Raw genomic sequence first — 24,108 nt, forward strand, 5'->3', positions numbered from 1 at the left:
CGCCACCGGCCTGCCCCGCATCACCAAGCACCAACCCCGGAACCTCCACCCCCCCAAGCCCACCGCCAGCCCACCCCTGGGACTGAGCACCCGAGCAACTTGCCCTGAACAACCTCCCCAAGCACGGATGCTGCCATTTCACAGCTTCACCTTCATTCCCCCAAATATTTTCAAATTGTTCCAAATAATCTTTTGCCCCCTCAGGTCTTCTGTGCTAAGAGAGAAAAGGGGCTTTTCTTCCACCCCTCTCTAGCTGTGCTTTTCCCTTATAACGCGAAATTGCCGCTTTCCCTTGCTTTAGGGTCCTGTTGCCAGAAGAGACCCCGTGACTGCAGCAATGAGGGTCCAACCTCTGCACAAGGCAGAGTGCCATCCCCAGGCCTGGGGAGCTGCCACCACGCAGCAAGGCACAGACATCCCAACCCAAGCAAGAGGTTTGGTCCTATCAGACAGAAGCACCTCCATGCAGTCAGCCCAGCCTTGGAGTGAAAATCAGCATTTTCTCCAAGGGAATTACAGATGAGGCCATGAAAAGCCACGGTGCTGCTCCCAGAGCCCTTGCAGGGATGAAACCCTGGGCATGTGGTGGAGAGAGGTGAAAGTCTGTCCTTAGGAGATGACAGGCCAGCTCACACATGCATGGGGAGAAGCGTCTCCGTCCTGGCACCTGCCCTCCACCAGGATTCATTTCTTTGGCCAAAGTGAAGATGTCACACAAACCAAAAGTGCCGTGAGGGTATTTGCCCGTCACCTCTGGGTGCCAAGTACCGTGCTCCCTCAGGCTGCTTAGTCCTGAGCCTCTCCTGCACCACAGAGGTCAGACAATCTCTTCTACCAGCCTCTGGGCCAACAAAGAGCAGAGCCGAGCTCAACGTGGGAGCACGGCCGTGTCTCCAAACAGAGCTCAAGCTCTACATCACTCCATGCAGGGAAACTCGCTCCGCTCTGCCCGCACAGCCCATCACAGGCAGAGCCTGGGGGCAAACAGATCGGATCGAGACCAGCTCTAGTCCAAACACTGGAGGCTGCCTACCTAAGAGATCATTCTGATACTATGCTTTTTTTTAAAGCCTCGGGTTGTTTTATGGGGTTTTTTTTCTGTCTAGGTTTTGTATTTAAAGTTAGTTTGAAGCTTGTGGAAGTCACAGCATAACCCTTGCTGGCTGAAAAACCTTCCCAAAACCACTGGGCACCAGCACAATGAACTTCAGTCTTCCTGCAAAGCCCTGCCAGCGCCTTTTGGTGCCACCTTCTCCAGTCAGGGAGAGGGGCGAGCTCAGCCTCAGCAGCCTGATCAGCCCTTTGTCTTTCTATTGAGAAAGTGAGAACATTGGTAACGGTTCCAGTGCCAATGCAGTTCATGTTTCAAATTAGCTGAAGTTTGTTATTTTACACTTTAGGTAGGAGCTGCAACAAACTGTTCACCAGCAGTCCAAGCGATAGTATACAAGCCCCTCTAGGATCCCTTGGAAGAGCTCCTGATGAGTTCACCAATCTTTGTACATTAACCTCTGGGTGAAAAGCCAGGCAGAGGGATGTGAGAACTCCACCGAGCCCTCCAGAGCATGACACAAAATGATGCAAGTGTGGGAGCTAGGAGAGAAAAGGGTTTGCAAGCCCAGAAAAATAATAAAAAGTTTAAATCCTTAATTGTTTTTTCTTTAAGATTTATCCAGAATGGAGCTCTCCTTAAGCCCGTGAGTTTGCAGAGCATTGTCAATAAATTAGATCATGCACACAAGGCAGGGGATTCAAGCCAAAAAGCTCTAGCCCTGAGTCGCTTCACAGCAACACTCCCCAGAAAAACGACTCAAGATGAAACATGAGATATGTATTAATTATCAATGGTCTAATAGAAAATTTAATGAAGACAAGTATCTTCTTGCACTTTATCCACGGTAACGATGATGGTACGTCAGCGAGCTGCATACCTTACAATGTGGCGGTGAATGTCAAGTCTGAAGCCATTATAGCAATTCACCACAATAATGGCCAGCCAATGTATGGGCTTGTAGCACTTAATCAAAGTAATGACATTCATCCACAATTATTTATGTTATGGTAACAAAGAGCTGCCAAATGCAAAACAAATGACATGGGGATTTGCAAGTGAATTCCTTCCCGTAAATTCTCCTTAGGTTATGCTCAACGGCCCTCGGGATGGAAGTCTGTGTAAATTCAGAGTGTTATCAAAATGGTGGTGTTATCGTGCCACATTTTACTGCCTATAAGCAATGAACCCAGGGCTATCGCCGAAATGAGCTCTTCAACCAGCAGAAGTGTATCGATATCATCGACAGAAGTGTATTGATATCATCTGAACTGGCCCTGACTTAAATCTGAGAATTGTCTTCAGAATTTTACAGGATGGAAAAAAAAAAAAATCAAATTTGGAAAACAACCTTTGCTTACATCTGCATATCAAGGAAAACAAAGACCCAGTTGTATCAACACTTGTACATGCATTTAACTTAAAATATACAAGCAGTCCCCACTTACCTCGATGGGCCTTGGATCTGAGCCATTGTAATTACCAGCCATGATTCTCTACTAAGTGCAGTACTTTTGTTTCAGGGGCATTTATGTGGGTGTTTGTATAAAAACACTGTCAAAAACTTAAGAACACCAGTAAATATGAAATGGCAACATTCAGGTTCAAATGCAACGAACTAATTTATTTTTTTAACACTACATCCAACTGTTTTTCACCACTCACAGATGTCACTGGAACAACTTGAATACAAAAAAAAAAATCACCTAAGAACAATATGCTACACAGATCAGCTAATACATATTGCTTTAAAAGTGCCCCCTGTTTAAATAACAGTCAAATCTCACTGCAGCAAATGTCTTTATATCGTTAAACACTAATTTAAGAGAAGCCTGAATGCAAAATGAAAAACATGAAAATGTTGAAAATGAAAAATTGTGCTTCCCCCCCCCATTACATGAATCTTTAAAGCAACACACAAAAGAAGAAACCAATCACTCCATATCAGCTGCCAAAATAGGGACTAAGCAAAACGCTAATACGCACTTTTCCAAAGTGCCCTGCATCTCTGAGAGCAGAGGCTGGAAGATGTCCCTCACCACAAGCTCTGGCCGCCCTCGATGACCAGATTATGGCCCGTCATGTAGTCAGAGGCTTCGGAGGCCAAATAGACGAGGGCAGCTTGGAGGTCGGTCACCCGAGCCAGCCGCCCGGCGGGGATGTCCCGCAGCCAGCGCCGCACCAGCGGCCGCAGCTCCTCGGAGTGGATGAGCGGCGTGTCAACGATGCCCCTGCAATGAGGACACACACGGACAGGTTAGGAAATGGGTTTTCTCTGCCCAGCCCGAGAAGGAAAGGCAGCGCTCGGAGGTTTCTGAGATGTTAATTCGCGGAAGAGGACAAAGGAGACGCGCGAGGCAGAGCTGCGCTGCCGTTGCAAAAGTCACAATGCAAACTTCAGTAGCTCTTCCCTCCTATCGCCTTTTGCTGCCCATGGGCAGGCTTCAGGGTTTTCTTTAAAGTGAGTACATACATACTGTGTTCTTAGCTAATAGCAGTATCCCCTTACTTGTAGGTTACTCGTTACAATCAGCAGTTTAATTTTTTTTATAGAAAATGAGCATGGCATTGGAACTGAAAGCAACTTGAACCCAGTCTGTTGCGGACCTCATGAGTTGCCGTCCTTCTACCGATTTTCTCTTCTCATCCCTTCGCAGCATAATGTCATTTCAGCCCAGAAATTGAAAACAGCCTGACCTCCCATGTGTCAAAAAACAGGAGAAACAAAAGCCAGCGCCCTTCTGGGCACCAGACCCAAGCAAAAAAAGAGAGGTAAAGATAAGCGCAGCATACCCTGTGCAGTTCCCCTTAAACCAAATACCTGGACAAATCCCATTGCATTTACCTCTTTTACTTTAACAAGTGACTACGCCATTTACAAAAAGTCTGCTAACTCCTTTTTCTTCAGGTGCCCTAAAAATGAGTGATGCTCCAGAAAGCACAATGCAGGGCGAACGTTAGGCTGGCTTTTATGACTTTAACTGCGACTGATTTGTCATACTCCTCCTTAACAACATATTTGTATTTTGCAAAATGTATAATTTTTTCAGCCCCTGAACAAATATATTTACATAACTGTGTCTAACGAGAAATTACATTTAACTTCTCAGAAATGACAATAACTAAAACCTGAACTGCCAATTCCACTTCATTAGTGTGGTAGAAATGCATTCCAAATGTTAATAAAAATTCCAACATGCTGATAAATTAGCGCTTCTAAGGAGCATGTGACACCTTGGTTAACATATTCAACCTCAATTATATTTCTCTTCAGCACCCTGTTATCTGGAACCTTTGCTGGCAATCAGAGGTGCTGTTTTTCAGCGGCCAATTTTCTAGATAATGTAGCTTATCAACACTGTGGGTAAACTTGCCAATGAAATCAGGCTGCACTGAACCACACACACGCTAATTGCATCTCTTTTTTATGCATATTTACAGACTGTCACTTCAAAGAAATCAGTGGCCCATTGAGGCAGCCAGTTAGCTGGAAGAATTGCCTCTTGCAAATGAAAATTAGCAAACAAGCTAGTGATAAATATGAAATGAACAAAGTATAAAAATACCCGTTTTGTTCTGAAACTTCATCGGCATCCCAATTTATACTTCCAAGGAAATAATTTTTTGAGACACACTGGATTCTGGGTATGAGATTTACCTTTTGTTTTAAACGAAGGCTGAAATCTGCTATTTACTCTGTTACGAAGTGGAACTAATTTAGACTTTCCTGCAAACATTTCTGTTCTCACTAATCAGGCAGGATTTAAATATCGGCTTTAGTTTTTATTGTAACTCTCAATAAACACCAGAGCAGCTCAGAAACACTGAGCAATGTAGCTCGCTTAAGCTCTGGCTACGTAATAAAATCAAACACATTCCAGTATAGGACTGCAGAGGGTTTACTCACTTCCCCCAAGCACAGCCCCTCGCTCTCCCAAACTCCTCCAGAACTGGTTTTCTTCAGAGAGGAACATGCTTTGAGTAGGAGACATGAAATATATTGGACTCCTTTCCCTTACGTGCTTCTTACCATGCTTACAAAACCATCAACATAATCATCCTGGCTTCCCGCTATCCGAGATCAGAATAAGATCCATATGAGTTCATAATTTTTCTAATTTATATATAATGTTTTAACCCCAAAGGAATGCAGATTAGGGAATACGACACACGGTCCTCCAGCACAACAGATTTTGCTAAGAAGAGGACATTTTTCAATCTGTTCAGAAAAAGGATCTTTGGTCTGATCACTGCAACCTGTAAATCAGAGCGCTGTGCCTCTCACTGGACCTTTCTTTAGGTTCACTTCAAGTAGCAAAAATTAAGATATGTAATGAAACTTCATTAAAAATTTTTGTTATATAAATGAGAGAAAAATACAGTGCGAAACTTAAAAGTTGCAAACACACATACTGATGGCACTATAAATATTAGGCATGTCATTGATACTACACATCTTCTGGGAAAGGTTTGGTGCCAAGTTGGGCAATTTAATGTTGTCGAACCCTTTTAGGCAGATTTTAGTTGGCTTCTAACCAGTTCCAGCAAAGACAACTGCCAATGCATTAATTCCCTACCTCATCTCGTATGCAGTGCTGAGCCTATCAGTACTTTCTGTTGCATGTCAATGTAATATCAAACTGCTGGTTCCTTAACGTTAGATATAAGCATCAATATTTCATTATTGATACACAGGACAATTTGAGACATTAGGAAAAAAAAAAACCCACAGAAAAACCCCAACTGCCTAAAACATTTCCACTTTGAGAGACACATTAGGAAAAATATCACTTACCAGATACTTAACTGGAATTGTTACGTGCACTCAATCCCCAAATGAGAGCAAAAGAAAGATTCCATCTGTGTGTAACTTGATTTCTTTCAGATGAGTTATTAATTTGAATGAGTTAAGTACACTCCACTTAATCAGGAAGTGTTTAATCACAAGATCCACTTAATTGGGACATCTCCCACGGAATTAAGATTTAAGTCCAAAGATACTTACCAGCAACGACTGCTGCTTAATGGGGATAGTAATGCTGCTTAATTGGGATGCCTTCAGGTGATGCTGGGGTGCTCCTTCTCCTCCCAGATCTGCCTCTCCCTCCCCCGAAACCTGTGGTGATCCTGCCCTACACCTCTTTTCTGACTCCTTATACCCAGTGGGCTAAAAGCCAGGTACAGCACCATACAGTTGCCTCCATCTCACCCCAGGGGAGCAAGGCAGACACGGAGGGGACAAAGCCTCTTTACCCATCACAGCCCAAACCCAAATCCCTGCAACCTGGCAGTGGAGAATATGGTTCATGCCCTGGGACTTCTGAGTTTCACTGGGCATCTGACGAGCTGGCCTGGCTGCAGCTGGGAATTGAGCTGGAGATCAGCTTCCAGCTGCCCGTCTCACAGGTCATCACATTATGGCATTTTACACCTTGCATATCAAGCGAGGAGGCTTCATTAGCCCCAGAATAGACACTGATTCAGTGCAATGCCTGCAAAAATGAAGCGTACCAATACCACACATGCCAAAAAAAACAGGTACCCTGAAAAAGTCCTCTGCTCCGTTGCACTCAACACACCTCACATCTGCAGGGACCAGCAAAAGGACTAAAACCCACCACAGGCAGCCAGGCATTGGCCACCAGCCAGCGTTCTGTAAAAGTCCCTGTTCACATCCATGTCCTCTCTGCAGCTCAACACCCATGTCCCTTTTGCGAAGACTCCAGCACCTTCTTACTTTTGCACAGCAGCAACTGTGCATCAGTCTATGAGGCAATTGTGCGTTGGCTATGAGGCAATTGCACTCAAAGGGGGCAGCAGGGCTGAGCCCAGTTTCCATGATACATGGAAATGTTTGCTGCTGCCTGGAGCAGCACGCAAAGTCAGAGCATCCAGGGAGTCACGGCCACCTTCTCCTCATGGACACGAGGCTTGCTTGGCCAGCAAGGCAAGCCTGAATCTTGAATTTTATATATCCAATAAATTATTGTAAGGACTCTGCCGTAACATTTTATGCATTGCTCTGCATAAGTTTTATGCACTCATTATGAAATTAAGTTGATAAAAACTGACAAGATAGGAAGAGGGAAAAAAGGCCAAAAGGTTTGCATGGTGAAATAATGTTTAAGGGCAGAGCAGAGTGTTTGAAGCCTCAGACAGAGGTAAGCTGATAGTGTCTTAAAGCAATAATGCAACTGTGAGTGGGAGGGGCAAAGTACCTAAGGACATATTTTACTTATCCAGAGATTTTCTTGGGTATCATCACACCCTACTCCATGCTCCTCAAAATCCCCTTTTGTATAAGATGACTACGTGCTAGGTTGGACATCCACATTCAGAAAGACTTGTGCATTTGGGACATTTTGCAATTCTGCAAAGTACTCTGATGGCATCAACTTATGCGCTGTTGCGTTGAAGCTACAGCCCAGTGTTGGGTTACTAAACTCAAGAGGGTTGAAGAAGTCCCTGTTCCTCTGTGAATCACATCAAGAGACGTGACAATAAGACTGGTGGGGTCCACAGTTCTGGGAGTGGGTCACTTCTCACCCAGGCAGAAGGGTAAATGTGAATATTCACTCTCAAGTATATGCAGCTTTTGCTTGTGTTGAAAAGGGATCTGAGATACCCAGACTGCTGCAGGGTCCTTCCTCCAAACTACCACCCAGAGCTCCCCAGAGGTCCTGGCATGAGGGGCTCAGACAAAGCTTGGAACTTTGAGGAAAGCTCTGTCCAGTTGCCACAGGGGTTCAGTCTGGGTCCCCAGCTGCGTCAGTGGACCTGCTCTGCCCAGAAAGAGAGACCTTAAAGACAGCAAGACGTTGGTCTTCTGTGTGCCCTTTCTGGCTATTCCTCCATCCAGAAGAAAAAAGAAAAAAAACAAGAAAAAAAACCCAAAAAAACAGCACTTCCTGTTGTAGGATTTTGAGCTCAGAGCTGGAGTTCAAGACAGATAGGGATGATCAAAATGAAACCCCTTTTGGCTTGAAAAGCAGAAAAAGAGAAGCATGACTACTTTTTTCTCCATGCTGTAACAACTGCTTCCAGAAACATAACTTCTTCAAATATAAGGGTATGCCTCCAACTTACACAAAGCGAGTTTTGATCATTCGGTGGATATTTTTTAAATTCATGTAAACCCTCTAGAAATAGGTAATTCCTCATCTAAGAGCCTCCTTATCCGTGATTGCTGTGAATGTGGTACTACTATCCCACCTCTGTTGGCAAAGATTACCCAAGTGTTCTCAGACACAGTTCCCGCCAGGTCCTGCTGAGCTTTCCTAATTCCCTTCATCTCCCCTGGCTCCCAAAAGACCGTGTAACTTTGTGGGAACACTGTTGCAGAGCTGATAGCATTGGCATGGGGAAAATCCCATTACAAAGTAAGATGCCGCTTAAAGAATCTGTGGATCACATGGTGCAACGGCTGGAGTCACTGGTATAATTAGTAATAAATAATCATAAGGAAGGCAGCTAGCACAAAGAAGTGGGGAGCAGACTGACAGTGAAAACAGAGGTACTTGCCATTGAGCTCTGTGATATTTTATTTTTTTTTTACTCCACTTTGTGGATTAAAATACGTAATCTGGTTTTCCTAATTTGGTGCACATTATACCATCATTATTACAATTTAACTCCTGGGTTAAAATCCTGCCCTTCTTACTTGCTCTGATTGACTTCAATGGTCTACGGAATTCGACCGCTTCCAATTAATGCTATCCACTTGGGTTTCTGCTTAGCACTATCATGCTCTGTTAATTGTTTAATAAAATGACTGTGTTGGGTATGTGTGTGGGAAACAGGGAGAGGAAAAAGTGTATGTGGCAAGAAAACTTTTCTTTGTGATTAAATACCATAAAATAAAACATGCAGGTTTAAGCCTCTAAGAATAAGAAAAATGTAATTTGTAATAAATATATACATATTTGCAAAATTACACCTGGCCTCCTGCGATTGTCAGAGTTGAACAGTATCTCAATTACAGCAGTGCAATGTGGCTTTTAAAGTGCTTATATATTTGTCTCAAGTAAAAAGGGGAAAGAGGTATTGTCTATTAAGCATCAAAAGCCTTTTCTTAACCGCAGAAGGCTTGGACAGACGAAGGAAATATTTCATCTGGAAGAGAAATGCTAAAAACTACCCTTCACGTTATTGGAAAACCTATTATCAAATGCTAAAACCTCTTCTTAAATCCCTGAGTATACACAGCAACAGAGCAGGCTTGGTTCTAAGTATTTAAACCTTTGTTAAGGAAAAGACAACATAAAAAGGGATGCAATCCACCTGCTAATTAGAAACTTTATTTGCCGAGATACTGTTCGCTTGAGCTTTGTAGAACACTTCATTCCCTTTGTACTTTCAAAATGAGACTACATTTTACTTACGGGGAAATGCAGTTGACTTTTACTCCTCTGTCAATCCACTCGGTTCCCAACGTCTGTGTTAATTTCACGACCCCGGCTTTTGAGGCGTTATACGCCAACTGCTTCTGCGGGTGCGGGACTAGAAGGGATTCAGGAATAGGAAATTATTTATTCTCCACAAATTAAGATAGCTTAAGCACTACACGGACAATTCCCCACACTGAGGTGAACTTTCTGGTGTTTTCCTAGACGCTAGGTGAGGAGTAACAAGAATTCAGCCACCCACAACCCAAACCTCTAAATCTCTATCTCACCATCTAATTTTTTTACCTCGGCAGCTGGGCTACTGATAAAAATGGAGGGGGAAAGAAAGAAAGAAATTTAAAAGGTTCCATATTTGGACAGAGCCAAACACAATGTATTAAACATACATATACAATATTTAACTACTCCCAAGAAGGATAAATAACCTTATGCACACATGCTCATTTATATATTAGACACATACATATGTTTATCTACAAAATACTTGTAGAGTGTAACACTAATACAGTATAGTGTAACGAGATGATATTATGTAATGATACAATGTAATATATGATATAATATAATGGAATATATGCTATAATACAGTGTAATATAATGCATGCTAGATTTTATATAACATATTCTATTATATATAGCTTCTTGGAACAAATGATTCTCCTTTAATTTTTAAATTATCCATAGTCTGAAGCAAACACACCGTATTATCTAATCAGTGTTTGTGTGGATGTGAGCACCGGTGCGTCCCAAAAATTCGGAACACCCACCACTTTCAAAATGTGAAGCTTTTGAAAATGTTTCAGAGATGTCACATGTCAGTCAGAGAGGGAAAATGATCGGCTTGCTAATTACAATGTTCAAGCCTGTTAGTGCCGTGTGCTCGGGCGGCTCTGCCCCTCTGCCAGCTCTCACATTTGCAGCGTTCCCAGGAAAGCTACTTAAGGACAAATCCCCAGTGGGTGTAAAGTGTTTTAAACCCGCGGGAGTCAAACCCAGCCGGTCCAGCTCTTGGGATTTACACCCGCAAAGTGTCTCTCCTTAGACTTTCCTGGCTGCTGTTATGACTTCATTAAACAAACCCGGCGCGAAGCATCGATCTGTAATTAGCACCCTATCGGTGCTGAGCCCCGCTGAGTTGCTGACTCCCTCATGGAGGGAGAGTGGGGAAAATCAGTGTTAAATACCACTGCTCACAAAGGCTGGCAGCTACAGCCTGTGGGGTTAGGGAATGCTGAACCCGGAGAGAAAGCAAGCAAAACCCACCAAATTTTGATAAAAGCACAGCAGTGACGCTGGTGGATGGCATTAAATTGGTTTTAAGTTAGGAAGTTAAGCTGCTGCATCAGTCCTAGGGCACTACCATCCAGGGTATCCCAACACATCCACTACTCCTGTTATTGACTAAAACTACCGGGCTTGAGTAGGTCAGCTCAAAGGGTGAAAAGAGGAAAGTAACAAACTGAGTTATCCAAACTGAAAGAGCCAAAAGGCCTGCTGCAAATTACTGAGCAGGTGAATAAGGACTTTGGCCTTGAACACAGATGTTTGTGGCTAGCTTGAAAGCACACACATGATGGGAGCAAGGATTGGCGTTACTTTTTTTTTGCACGTGCTGAAGGTTTGCTCAGAATTTGGAGGCCTTTTTCTTGCTGCAGTGAGAATTCTGCATCAGGGACCCGCTCCGATAACATTTATTCTGTGCTCCTTTTTCGTTCAATACGAAACAATTTGCATTTCGACCAGCAGAACCGCTTTGCCCTCTGCAGATGCCTGTTGCCCTCCAGCCACAGCTTGCCGTGTGGGCTCTCCAAAAAAAAAAAAGATGTACAACATAATTTCTTGATTAATTACCATGCATCAGCTCCAAGTTACATACAACTTCGGTAGTTAACCTTCTAACCTCCGCAAAGCAGTTCTTCGCTAAACTTTCCAAACATGTCTGTTTGTGATAAATCATTTGGCGTTCGCTAAGAGGATAAGAGTTTTGGCACCGGCTCTGCACTAAGAGCACACATGGGTGAGAACAGCAAGTTGCTGCAAGCAATCGGAATCAGCTTTCTGATTTGGGGTGGGTGCAGAGACAGGGTTTTCAAGAGTCTTTCTGCATAAGTGCTTTTGTCTTCGTAAGAATACCTAAGGAAGGTAATTCAGAAGGTGGCATTTCCCCTTCCTGAGAAGCTTGGCCCCTCTCAGCTGGAATAGCTTAAGAAGAAGCCAACAAGCCCTGAGAAGCTGTGGTGCTGAGTGGGCTTTTTGCAGCTGAGCATCCCGCACCGCTTCCTCTTCCCTTACCTGAGGTGACATAAGAGCAAACCTGCAACCCTCTGAACTCATGAAAAGCAGGGCTAGAGCTTCTCAATAAAGCTCTGTCTCCAGCAGTGCCACCAAAACAAATCTGAAGTTGTAAGGCTTGTGGGAAGCAAGGACACTCACTCCTGTTTTGGAGCGAGAAGACAAAAGGAAAGCAGATAAAAATGCTGCCAACATCAGCTGCATTACTTTTTAAACACTTGACATGATGTTTTTGCAACCTTGTTGGGTGCATAAGGCTTCTAGTCTGCCCTTGAAGCAGCCACGTAATGCCAATGAGAGGTGGGCACGGACAGAGAGGAGCAGCCCCCTTCCCAGTGAAGATATTCACTGTCAGTATTACAGACCCAAGTCACACCTGTGCAAACCGCAGAGCTGCAGCAGCCTCGTCTCCACTGCTGAAGCACACGTCTGGAATAATTCCAGCGGAATACTGGAATCAAAATGCACATATGCAAAATGTATGCAGCTTATCTTCAATTAATTAAAACTGATTCTGAGCAGTGTATCTGGAAAAAAATCACAAACAAAAACCTCCCTATCCTGCTAAGTGTCTCTTCATTTTCCCGTATCTCTGAGGAAGGACTCAACCTACAACAACAACAAAAAAATATCCCCTAACTATTTCTAGAAACATTTCATACTATGCCAGTTGGCCAACATACTTAAATAACCAACCAACCAACATATTTATTTAACATTCAGCAGATGGACATGATATGAACATCGTGGTTTTCAGTCGTAGTTTTATAACTAGTAGATTTTCTCAATGCCGAGATTCAAACAGGTTCAGAAGGTAAACATGTGTTTGTCTCTTAACTTCTGGCCTAGCACATACTGACTTTCAATGACATTTAAATGCACCTTGTCACGACCCTTCCAGGCTGCTCTCAGGTTTGCTTTCCAACGTCCATTCCCGCTCCAGGACTGATACCACCCTCAAAGGTGATCTCCATGTGGGACTCGGTAGACTTGGCATCCTGGCCAAGGAGGTGCAGCCCCGAGCTGGGGCTGGGACGGACGCTGTGGTGGAACAGCATTAACTCCCAGCTCAGCAGAGCCCTGCAGGGGCCTGATCGAGAAGCCCTGGAAAGAAATTCTCCTCCTCGAGCAGCAGAGAGCACTTCTGGACTGCAAGAATAAGGCTGGGAACAGTGTGCCAAACCAGCAGACTTGCAGCTGCTGCCCATTTCCAGAGCTTCAGAACTTTCTCTAGGGTGGAAAAGCTCTCAGTAAATTTTGCTTTGTGACGATGGTGTGGATGGTGACAGCCCAAGCCCAGAGCAGAGCCCCACTGTGCAGAGCAGAGCACGAAAGTCTGGGGCATCTGAAATTTAAAGCTCTACATTCCTGTCAAAACTATTTTTCTTTGGGAGATTTTGTAACTCTACAAAGCTGGGGCACAGGGATGGTGCCTGTGTTTAAGCATAAGTAAAACAGCTGGTAAAGACACTTGAAAAAAAAGATTAACAACAACATTATATATGCATTTTTGAAGAAACATTTAAAGTTACTGTGCAATAAACTGAGCAGAATGTCACAGAATGTCAAACTGGGCACAGTAAAAATAAATGTTATTCCCAAGGAAAATAAAAAGACTGCATATTTATGTAACATTCAGCAGATGGACGTGATATTAATACAGGGGTTTTCAGTTGTACTTTTATAGCTACTAGATTTTCTTGCCTAACTTGGCAACCCAAGGCACCATTTGATTTTTGGATTTGGACAACACTGCAACAGATGTCCAGACCAATAAAATAAATTCCTAAAGGGCTATGCTTAATTTGTGTAATTGATCAATTTTTGTTACATGGGCCTCAGTTCACCAGCATGTAACTGCCTTCCAGATTAGCTCAGCAGTAGGGATTTCATTCCATATGTTACAATGGTTTATTGGCGCTTTTGACGACACTGCTGATTCAGCAGCGTTGGGCGAGACACCTGTTGGTAACGGTAACGAAATAAAACCTGCAGGTACCAGGGCAAAAAATGGTGCAAAAGCCTTTGGGCAGCTTGTAAATGGGGGCACAGCTTCCCACATTTGCCTGAAACGACCGGGGAGAGCAACAGCACCTTTCCAGTGCCATCCCAGTTAGAGAAGGTGACTCCACCTCTTCTATAAAAAGTAATAAATGTGCTAAAACATAGAGGACAGATAAATGGTGAAAAATGATATCAATAAAAATTTTGTAGTACATTTCCTCTAATACAAAATGTCAGTGATTTACTCCTTCCCAATACAGGTTTAATTGATTCAAATAGCATCGGTAGTAATTAAAATATGGATTCTGAAGCACAACTGTTAGCTCTCATCACTCACCTATTAAACTTGCCATAGATGCTGTGTTAATTATCTTCCCATATCCTTGATTCAGCATAATGCGGCCTGCAGCCTGTGACAGAAATTAAAGGAAAGACCAGTGACCCTTTTTGTGATTGTGCTAATAATGACATGATAATAAATTAGTCTTCACTTTTCAGAAGAGTTTATGTGCTAACACATTTTTTTTAAGCACTTGATATAAAAACTTGGTATAAAAATGGCTGATGCAGGAAAAATCCCGTTGCCATTTCAGACCCTCTTCACTGTTGGCAATATTTTTTTCAAAACAACCACTAATATTGGGAACGGCCCTTCAAACATTTCAGGATATCCAGCCATTTTTTAATGCTTGAACTTGGGCAGCCAGTAAGTACTGGCTGCTTTTGAAAATATGGACCAAAATCTGTGGTTGATATAAAGCAAATCACTCCTTAGCTCCAACAAACCTGGGATTGATTTTATCGTGATAATTGGTCATAAAGTGCTATTAAGTAGTAAAGTGCTCTTTTTCAATTAAATTAGAACCCCCTTGCAAAACAAACCGGTACAGCATTTCACACTTACTTGGCAGCACAAAAACAATCCTCGTAAATTCACGTTAAAAGTTTTGTCCCATTCTTCCAGGGAAGTGTCTTCGCTTGCAGAGTTCATGTTGATCCCCGCGTTGTTGCACGCGATGTGGACGGTGCCCCAGCGAGCCACGATCGTGTCCACGACCCTTTGCACATCCTCGGGTTTGCTTACGTCTGCTGCCAGGGCAATGCTTTTAATCCCTGCAATAAGAGCGATGAAGAGGCATTCACAGAGAAAGAAAGAAAACTATCTATTTTGTGGTTATTTATTAATTCGTGTAAATGTATTTTTTTTAATGTATATATGTGTAAAATACATGCTATATAAATGAGCCACCTTAACTCGTGGCTCCACAAATTGTAGCAAAAGGGGCGTTTGTTATTGCAATGCTGCTGTTAGAAAGTTGATAACCGGTGCGAGGTTTGCTCGTTGGAGGCAAACACAAAACCCAGGGCTGAGAGCGGAGCCACCCCACCAGGACGAAGCTTTGAAGACTGCACCATCTTCTGTCCAAAGCCTCAACTGCAGCTTCCCTCTCCCGCAGCCCTTCTCCCCGGAGCAGCTCAGGAGCAAGGGAAAGCGAAGTACTCCCTCGTTTGCTCAGATGTAGATGTTTCTTTATGTCAAATTCCTCCCAAGATGCTGCAGAAAACAAACCTGTGCTCTCAGGATCAACTCCAGCCTCTAGGCAGCTAAAAGTCACAGACAAAGCCAAACCAGTTTGTAGCAGGAGATAACTGGGAAGACCCACACCGCAGGGTAGCCACAGTGTCTGTCCCTACTTACTCAAATCACACTAGCAGAATAACACGAGCATTCAGAAGTTAAGAAATTTACTGGATTGCAAACACACAAAAGCTGTGCTTTTTTTTTTCCTTAGAAAAACTCAGGCATTGATTTTTGCAGCAGTGCTGATCTGTAAATAGTTTAATTTACCATCAAAATCAGCTTTAAATGCCCTTATTATTAAACAAAACAAGCAGCCTGCTTAGGCAGCTGATGCTGATGGGGTTATACCCATCCTGGAAGTCAAACGGGGCTACACCAGAAAGGACTGTGATGAAACCCATCCTAACTCAAAAGCATTGAGGTAGCTGCTGGGGTTAGACCACAGATCATGAGTTCACAAGCAGTGAGTACACAGGTTGTGAGCTACAGCTGTTAAAGAAAGCATTTTGTACTTCTATTTAAGTGGAAAAAGTATACCCTGTTGGTCCCTCATTTTGGATCATTCTAAAAAAAAAATTTAAAAGAAGCTCTAAACCTATCCTGAGAACAGGAGAAGACTCTCCCAAAACGAAACTTAGAGATGGAGGCTTCCACAAAAGCAAGGCAAAGCAGTAATTGTGCCCAGAGATGTTTGCAAAAACCATCAGGAAAGTGGCTTTTGGATGGAAAAGCTCCTTTTGATCTTCAATGCCTTCAGGAACCTGCTCTGGGGTGCTCCCCACACAAGGCCATGGGGTGTTACGTCCCCTGTGACCTTCAGCTATGCCATGGTCCCCTCGCCACCCATGGTGGAGAAAAGGGCAGACTCACAATAGAGCCACCTACAAAAATGAATGTACATTCTGCCACAAAACAAGACCTCTTATTTTATCGCAGGTTTTATGCTAAATGCACTGAAAGAATAAGAATAACCAGACAGCCCCCGTTGCTCCTCCTAATTGTTATCAAGACGTGTAACGCAGAGGGAGTCTCTGCAATCTTTCTTATTCAATTTACAGGCAAAATGGGTCCAAGCGTGTTACTAATGGTGACAGAATGAGGCTCTTCACCTGCCCTCCAACTCTCACCCCATTTATGGCTTCATCTTATACAATAGTTCATAAAAACAAGACAAAAGGTGCCACGCGTGAGCGTCTGGCGAAGAAGCAGCGAAGGCATGTTCACTTCAAACCAGAGTCCCACACTCGACCTTAATCAATTCAGCTGACAGCCCTGCACTCTGAGAGAGGGGAAAAAAGCACTTTCTGTCTCTCCACTGTACCCCAAACCATTGGTTAAAAATAATAAATACAATAAACTATGGGAAAAGTGCTTAAAATCTGCATTCCTAACCAGAGATAAGAAACCCAGCACATAACCGCGCTGCTAGATGTGTGATGGTGTCAGTGCATCTCTACAGTCCTCAGTTTAGTTTTGTGATGCTCATGGAGGCAGTTTTGTGATGAGAAGGGCAGGTGAGGAGCTCAGTATCTCCATGCTAGAGAGATAACTATGTGCCAGATTTGCCCTTCTGCAAGGGGACATGTACACGGCCCCCCTGCCACGGGCTTCATCGCGGTATAAATGGAAGGAATACATTGCATACAAACAAGAAGATCAGAAGTGACATTGTGGGGAAAGCATTTGCATAGTCTACAGTGAAAATGCACATTTTAAAAATCCCGTCAGATTAATTCTTCCCTTAAGGTACAGACGGAGATTCCCCCTGAAGACTGAGGGGTATGTAATTGTAGGTAACCCTTAGGATTTTTTGGTTATGTTTCATCATTTTTGGTTCTTCTGTCAGGATCCATTAGCAACTGTTGGAAAAGGTATTCACACAGGATCTAAAAACAAAGACCCCTGTAGCCAAGGGACATACACTCGAGCTGCCTAACAAAGCTAAAACTGAGATCACAGAGGTTCTGATGTGTAAGACTCATCATGAGATGATGACACCATCCCCAAAAGACAGTAAAGGGCTCCTTGGTATAAATGGCAAAGCGGGTTTAAGAAAGCTAAGCAAAATTATTTTGAAAAAGTACCAGTATGGGAATGACTTGGGGCACTGCATTTCCAGCTTTGAGTTAGAGATGCCCAACCAAATTGTGTGTCGGGGCGGAATCACAGCTCCTTTGTTCTTACTATAGCAGGAAAAATGTGTATTAATACTACTATTGCTCCAATTTACTCATGTGAATATTTCAAGAGCCAAGCTACGTGAACCTTTTTGTCAAAATTTACTTCTAACAGAGCATGCGACTTCTTTGAAGCCGAAATGTTTCATGGAAACATATTGATTTCAACAAAAGTTTTCAAGGGAAAGCTTCTGAGGTCCAGGCTAGACTCTCTAGTTACCTCTGGAGAGAAAGAGATTGAAAACCTGACCTTTTCAGATCCTTTCCAAAAACGGGCATTTGGATATAATTCCCTTTCACAAAAGCATTACAAAGTTTGGATTTTGTTCCAGCAAGGAATGACAATAAATTTGAAACCTCAAAAACCGTCATGAGGTGGAATAGATGTGCCCTGACCAGCTGCACTGGTCAAGTTGATAGAGAATATTTGACCTCAAAGGGTAAAGATGTATAAAGACTCAGAAGCGAGATTTTTCTTCACTTCACACTGCAATAGTATTTGCTATTCCTCATGACCTCTCCAACTACATTTTGTAACACACATCCCCCACCTCCTCTGGGCTTGCAGCCCACCGGTGAAGGAGCAGAGATGTAGGGCAGTCATTGAAGGATGCATAATCAAACTCCCACTGAAAATGCCCTGGAGATAAGTTAAGTTACTTTTCAGATAGGCTGTTGGCATCCAAAGCCTCATGGCTCCATCAGGTAGCCCATTTCTATCTGAATAGCTCTACTTGATATGCAGGATCTCACCCTGAATAAAGGTCCAAAAGGCAAGTTAACTTGAAGGGCACAGCCACTTTGTGGCAAGACCAGATGGCTTCAGCCCATAAGAAAATGCAAAGCTTCAGGGAAGGGAGGGGCTGGATGACTCAAGAATTTGTTATAGGAGCTCGGCACTTTCTGTTCTAGGTCATTATTTGGGATTAGATCAGCAATCAAAGCTCTAACTGTGACTCTCATACTCAGTGTAAAGTGTTTTCTGCTTACTAGAGCTGCTTACTACAGACTGAGGCTTTTTGTTCAAGATGTTCTCTGCAAAGTCTCAGGATATCAAAACCAGAGGCGAACCATTATCGTCCCTTCCTCAGGGAGCTGATTGACACTGGGTGATAGAAATACATCTACAGGGGCTGCTTTTGCTGGAGATAGTTTCCAATGGCCCATTCCTTTCTGAGATCAGAGTGGAAACAAATACTGGTGACTTTATCCAAACAAGAGTGTGAACATTTCCTGGATAAAGCTTCATCTTTAGAGGCAATGAAGTACTAAACTTTGAAGAAGGCTCAGTTGTAATCTTACAAAAGGAATTATAAAGAAAGTAACACTTTCTTTCTTTTCTCATAAAAATTATATTTCCAGTTTTCTTTTTCCCCTTTACAATTGCAGTTTAGCATGACTCTAGGGGGAAATTCAATTTTATGTTACTTTTTCTGGTTTTACTGTTAAAATAGAAGTGGCTTGTAGAGGACTTCATCTCTTATTTAGGATTTTAGTTATTATGTCTATTAATGTGATGTTCCTATAACTAACGTTGCATGCTTGTTTGAAAGAACTGAGGGTTTGAAAAATGACTTTGCTTCAATCTGAGGGCACAGTGAGAGATTTATGCTGACCATACCTCTACCTTGTTTTGATGTTTTGGCTCAGGGACCAGACATTAAGGAAGAGGTGCGAGGGATGTGCTAACAAGCTCATAGGCCATGTCTGTTGCCCCTCCTTAGCGAAGCTTGAGGTCCCTTGGCTGCTGCACGAATTAGTCTGAGGAGCACCAGCTCTGTTGGTTCAACGCAAGTTGTACAGATCTCATTTGCAAGGTGTGGCCCTTCTCTGTCCCTGTCAGTCATGGCTCACTGCTGTGCTTCTTTTGGGCACTCTTGGAGAGCAATTTTGCTTGGATCACTTTGCCCCTCTGGATGAGTTTATATGAATAAATAACCCTCACAGATGATGTGATATCGATGACCGTTTGCTGAGATAACACTGACATCCAGCCTGGACCAGAGAACTTCTGTGACCTTGGCACGTATTTGAAATCCCCCTGCTCTAATGTGTTCCCCACCAGGGCTGGATGGAAAATAATTGTGCTGCAGAGAAACGGTCAGGTTTGAGCAAGGCAAGCAGCCCATTGCAGCACTTATCAACGGGTTGTGTCCAGTGGGACCTGTGGGTCAGCCCTGTGCTTACCTTTGAGGCCGAGCTCACACGCCACCGCTTCTGCCTTTGCAAGGGCCAGATCCACCACGGCTACTTTAGCACCAGCTTCTCCCAACGCATGAGCAAAGGCTCTTCCAATTCCCTGCCCTCCGCCTGTGACGTAGGCCACCTGGCCATCCAAACGCAGCCGGTCAAGGATGCGACGCCTGTTATAACCCCAGAAGACATCATCCCTCACCACTTCTTTCTAAAACAAAAACATATATACGTTGCACAATGAGGTGCAAAGCTCGGAAAGTGATAACTATTAAGGACTCTATCTGTGAGAAGGAGGTGGGAGCACAAATAGGGGTCAATGTCTTTTTAGCCCATTACTTAAGACAAAAGGTATGACTAATCCAAGCCAAAAAGCACCCTTATTCCTACAGATATTATTTTCAATGAGAGCACTATACGCAAGACAACGGAGCAGAAGAGCTGTGGTTTGGGGAGATGCATGGACCACTCCACTTACCTGGAAGTGAAGTTTGGTATTTCCTGACCCAGGAAATCTCATGGGAGATGAGTCAGGTAAAATTTCTTAGGAGATGACTCAGTTTGCCAATTATTTTACCCCCAGGGCCCAATTCCGCCTCAGGCTCAGCTGGCTCCAGGAAGGCACAGAGGCTAAGAACAAGTTTCCAAAGGCAGGATTTGGCTCAGACGGAGCACAGTCAAAATATCTTCACAAGGCTGGTGCGCAAATAAAGATATCAGCCAATAACTTAAAGCAAGCTGTCATCTGATCAGCTGCCATACATCATTTCCCTCTGACTGGAATTAAAATGGAAAATACAAGATGTTTAAAATATTGAGCTTAAAATGCCAGGAACTGCCAGTGGATATAGCTTCGGGAGCACTCAGAAGCTGCAAAACAATCAGGAGGTTTGGGTCTCCATTTACCAAGTTAGGCCATTGTGACTCCAGATGGGAACTTCATTATAGCTGGATGATGCTCACGATGTAAAACAGAGAAAGATAAAAGCACCATCTTTTCCACAGGACAAGTAAAATATAAGGCCATGAAAATATCTGTCTCAGTAGGAGAGCATCATGTGCTGTATTGGGGGGGGAGGGAAATTAAACAAAAAAAGAGGGTAACTTCAGAAATATTGCAGTGGTTTGTTATGGCTGGGCCCCGTCTCCATCTGCCCATGTCCCCCTGAATGGGAAGGACAGGAGAGCACCAGGCACAGACACCCGTTGAGCAGCGCTCCAGAGCTCGAGATTTATCACAGCACCAGCACGGCTGATCCGAGAGATTTTGCAAGGAATCAGCATTTGATAGCTTTAGGGTAACCCTGGACTAGAGAGGCTAATACACGCCAAGCCCCGAGCTGCACAGCACCATGGCATGCCAGAACACAAGTTTGGGTTTTTGCCACCAAAGCCCTGGAAGTTATTTTGCCGTTGTCCCCAGCAGAGCTAAAATTTTCCCAGAAGTGCTCACAGAAAGGAAACACACACCTTGGATTCAATCACTGCATCTGGAGGTACAGGATTCCTGCGAATGATGCTCAGTCCACTCTGCACAGGTAGAATTATCTGCAAATATAACGCACACACACGGTGTTTAATTGCTTTGTACCTGGCTTTCTACCAGCCAAATTCCACTGATATGAAAGGTAGACCTTCCTTGCTTAGGCCACCGTAGCTTTTCTCCTACTCGTATTCTTTAGCTAAAACTCCCTTCAACACAAATTTGTCAGGCATGTGTATTTGCTCACATTCCTCTTCCAAACTCACGGCTTCCACAAATGCCAGGAAGAAAACGTATTTTTTTCTCTCTGTTTTCTAAATCAGTGTTGGCTGCTGAGGTTTCTGGGTTTCCACCACCTAGTTAATGCTGTCATGAGGGTATTCCAGCCTTATTCTTGGAGCTTAGCAAACCATGACAGCAACACTTCAGTGTTCTTCAACATTCGCTAGAATATCTGTCCTGCACCCACCGAATAATAATATCAGTGGGTTTTGCCACCTACCTTCTCTGATACCAGTATCGCAGTTCAGTGAAAACTGCACTCAGTGTTGGAGGTTCATCACCAAGATCAAGCTACTAGAACCTCAGATATGGAAACAACATGCCACTTACATGCATTGAATGGCTAAAAGTAAGATTCAGGGCATGAAAAATTGTCATTAATTTTTTCCCTTTCCTACAAAAAGAAAAAAAAGTTGCTCCTGGTACATTAGCTGACAGTTGTATTGATGATAAAACAAATACAGAAACACTAGAGGCACCTCTAGAGACAGTCTGACCTGCAGATAGACAAGAACCTTGAGCTGATGATGCTCACACCAAAACCCTCTGGGCATGAGCCTCACAGCCCTGCGCCTGGGAGGGAGGTGACAGAACTCACCTGTCCCACCACAGGACCAGTCTTCCAGTGCCGAGTCCTCAGTGCCTCATCCTCAGCGGCTCCTCCCAGCCACAGCAGCCCCTCTGCCACCCCAAGGCAGCCATGGCATGAGACCAAGATTTGGAAGCTGGTGGTGACTGCCCTGGGGTAGCATCATTCACACCTGCTTTAAAGTCCTGGAGGGCATGTGTTTAAATTTGCCTCTAAACCCACGGCATGCTCTTTATGCATCCTATTAGTTTGTTGGGGTTTTTTTTATCCTGCTGGAGTAGAACTTTGTTGACTCCTGTTGTGCTCGTGGTGACCTAGAGCCTCCAGAGCCTTTAAAGTGGAGCGGTAGTTCCTTGGTTGTACCGTAGAGCCAATTATTCGCTCTAAGTGCTCCACTTTTATCTTGCCTTTAACACTATATGATGTAGACAGCGAGAAGGGCCCACTTCTGAATATAGAAACTCATACATAGAGCTCAAGTGAGGTGAGGTGAATTATAATAAAATTTGAGTTCATTTTAGGTCCTCTGGATAATGGCACCAACAAAAGAAACATTTTAAAGAGTACTTTGCAAAATCCATAGATACAGTACCACAGGCACCTTAACCAATTGCATTGCACTAACCTGCTCAACACGAGGATCTGAATTAATCACTGCATTTAATTTTCTGACAGCTAGTACATTTTCATCAGCTATGTTCTCCAGGTAGACTTGTCCTTTCATGAGTGTATTCTCTACACAGATCACTGCATCCATTCTCAGCAAGTGGTTATCCATGACAAAGCTGTAGTAGTTAACAGCATTCCTTTGATCAGCATCAATAAAGACTATATCAAAGTGCTCATCCTCAGCATGTAACACCTGTGAAAAAAAATATGTTGGAGAAAAGACTAACTATTTACCTGAAAATTTAAAATCTTGTCATTAAAATATCCTTTCTATAAAACCCAAACCAGAGGGAGCCCTGCTGTTTTAAAGGTGACATTCTTAGAATTACTTCTGGAGTTTTCTGTATTTTACAGACAATTCTTCAGCAACGCTGGTGCACAAAACTCTGAACCTCTCAAAGAAAACCAGGATGTAAAAGAGGATGGTTCATCCCAGCTTGTGGTGTTAAGAGTCACAGCAGAAACATCTGCATATCTAGAGTCAAAGCAAATAGATCCATCAGGATTAGGGAGAGAACTGGCATCAAACTCATCAGCTGAGGTGCTGCAGTGTTATCTCTTCTCCAAGGAGTAACTATCAACAAATTGAAGAGTGGCAATTACATCAGTCTGGTAGAAAGAGGCATAAGGCTGATCCTGGGAATTGCAAACTAGCAAGTCCCACTTCAGTAGCAGGAAAATGGTTGAAATCCCAATTAAAAAGAGAATTATCAAGCACATAAAAGAACAGGTCATGATAGAGATAAAGCAGTACAGCTCCTATGAAGGAAAATGATGTTTCTTTAATCTAAAAAAATGCTTTGGATGGCTCAGCAACAGAGAGGATAAAAGAGACTGGCTGCTATCATCTAATTGGATTTTCAGAAATGTGGCACACCTTCCCTCCAAGCAGGCTGCTGATGATAATGTATAAAAGTGTTGATGGATGACCAGATGGGAGCCTTTACAGCCTTCTCCTGTGGCAGCTAATGCACTCGCTGCCCAAGAGGCTGCTGTGGAATATTTCAGATTCCATCTGGGACTATTTAACTGCATCTGTGTGCATTGCAATGAAACAACGGCTCATCCACCTATCTCGGCAAGCAGAAATGCTTTCAAGTCTTGGCATTTCGAGTGAAAAGAGAAACAATTATGTTTTTTAGAACTCACTGTTTCTACCACAACTTTTAACAGTACTTCTTGCGTCCAGATTTCCCTTTTGTGTTTGGAGAAATTGTGCACAACAAGGGACGAGCAATTCCCCAAGATGTACAAGAGAAAGCATCAATAACAAATGGCAACAGAATGTGAAAAACTAATTTGTTTTCAGCAATGATGTTGATGGCTCCCAAAAAGAGATTTCAGGAGCCTTTCTGAAGCAGGGAGTGCATCATTCAGACGA

The 24,108-nt window shown here is 43.4% G+C and overlaps 1 protein-coding gene across 1 annotated transcript; it reads right to left on the minus strand.

Annotated features, from left to right (window-relative positions):
• Positions 1-3,086: 3,086 nt before the first annotated feature.
• Positions 3,087-22,920, minus strand: LOC104267135 (uncharacterized oxidoreductase C22A12.17c-like; the record flags this gene model as incomplete). The annotated part of the gene is made up of 7 exons (XM_009874919.1): positions 3,087-3,282; positions 9,433-9,550; positions 14,090-14,162; positions 14,657-14,865; positions 19,699-19,915; positions 21,175-21,252; positions 22,684-22,920. Coding segments are annotated over 7 exons (1,128 nt in total), but the record flags the coding sequence as incomplete, so codon positions are not given.
• Between the last annotated feature and the right edge of the window lie 1,188 nt (positions 22,921-24,108).

This window comes from Apaloderma vittatum, unplaced genomic scaffold, assembly GCF_000703405.1.
Source record: "Apaloderma vittatum isolate BGI_N311 unplaced genomic scaffold, ASM70340v1 scaffold35298, whole genome shotgun sequence".
In the NCBI taxonomy this organism is placed as follows: Eukaryota; Metazoa; Chordata; class Aves; order Trogoniformes; family Trogonidae; genus Apaloderma; species Apaloderma vittatum.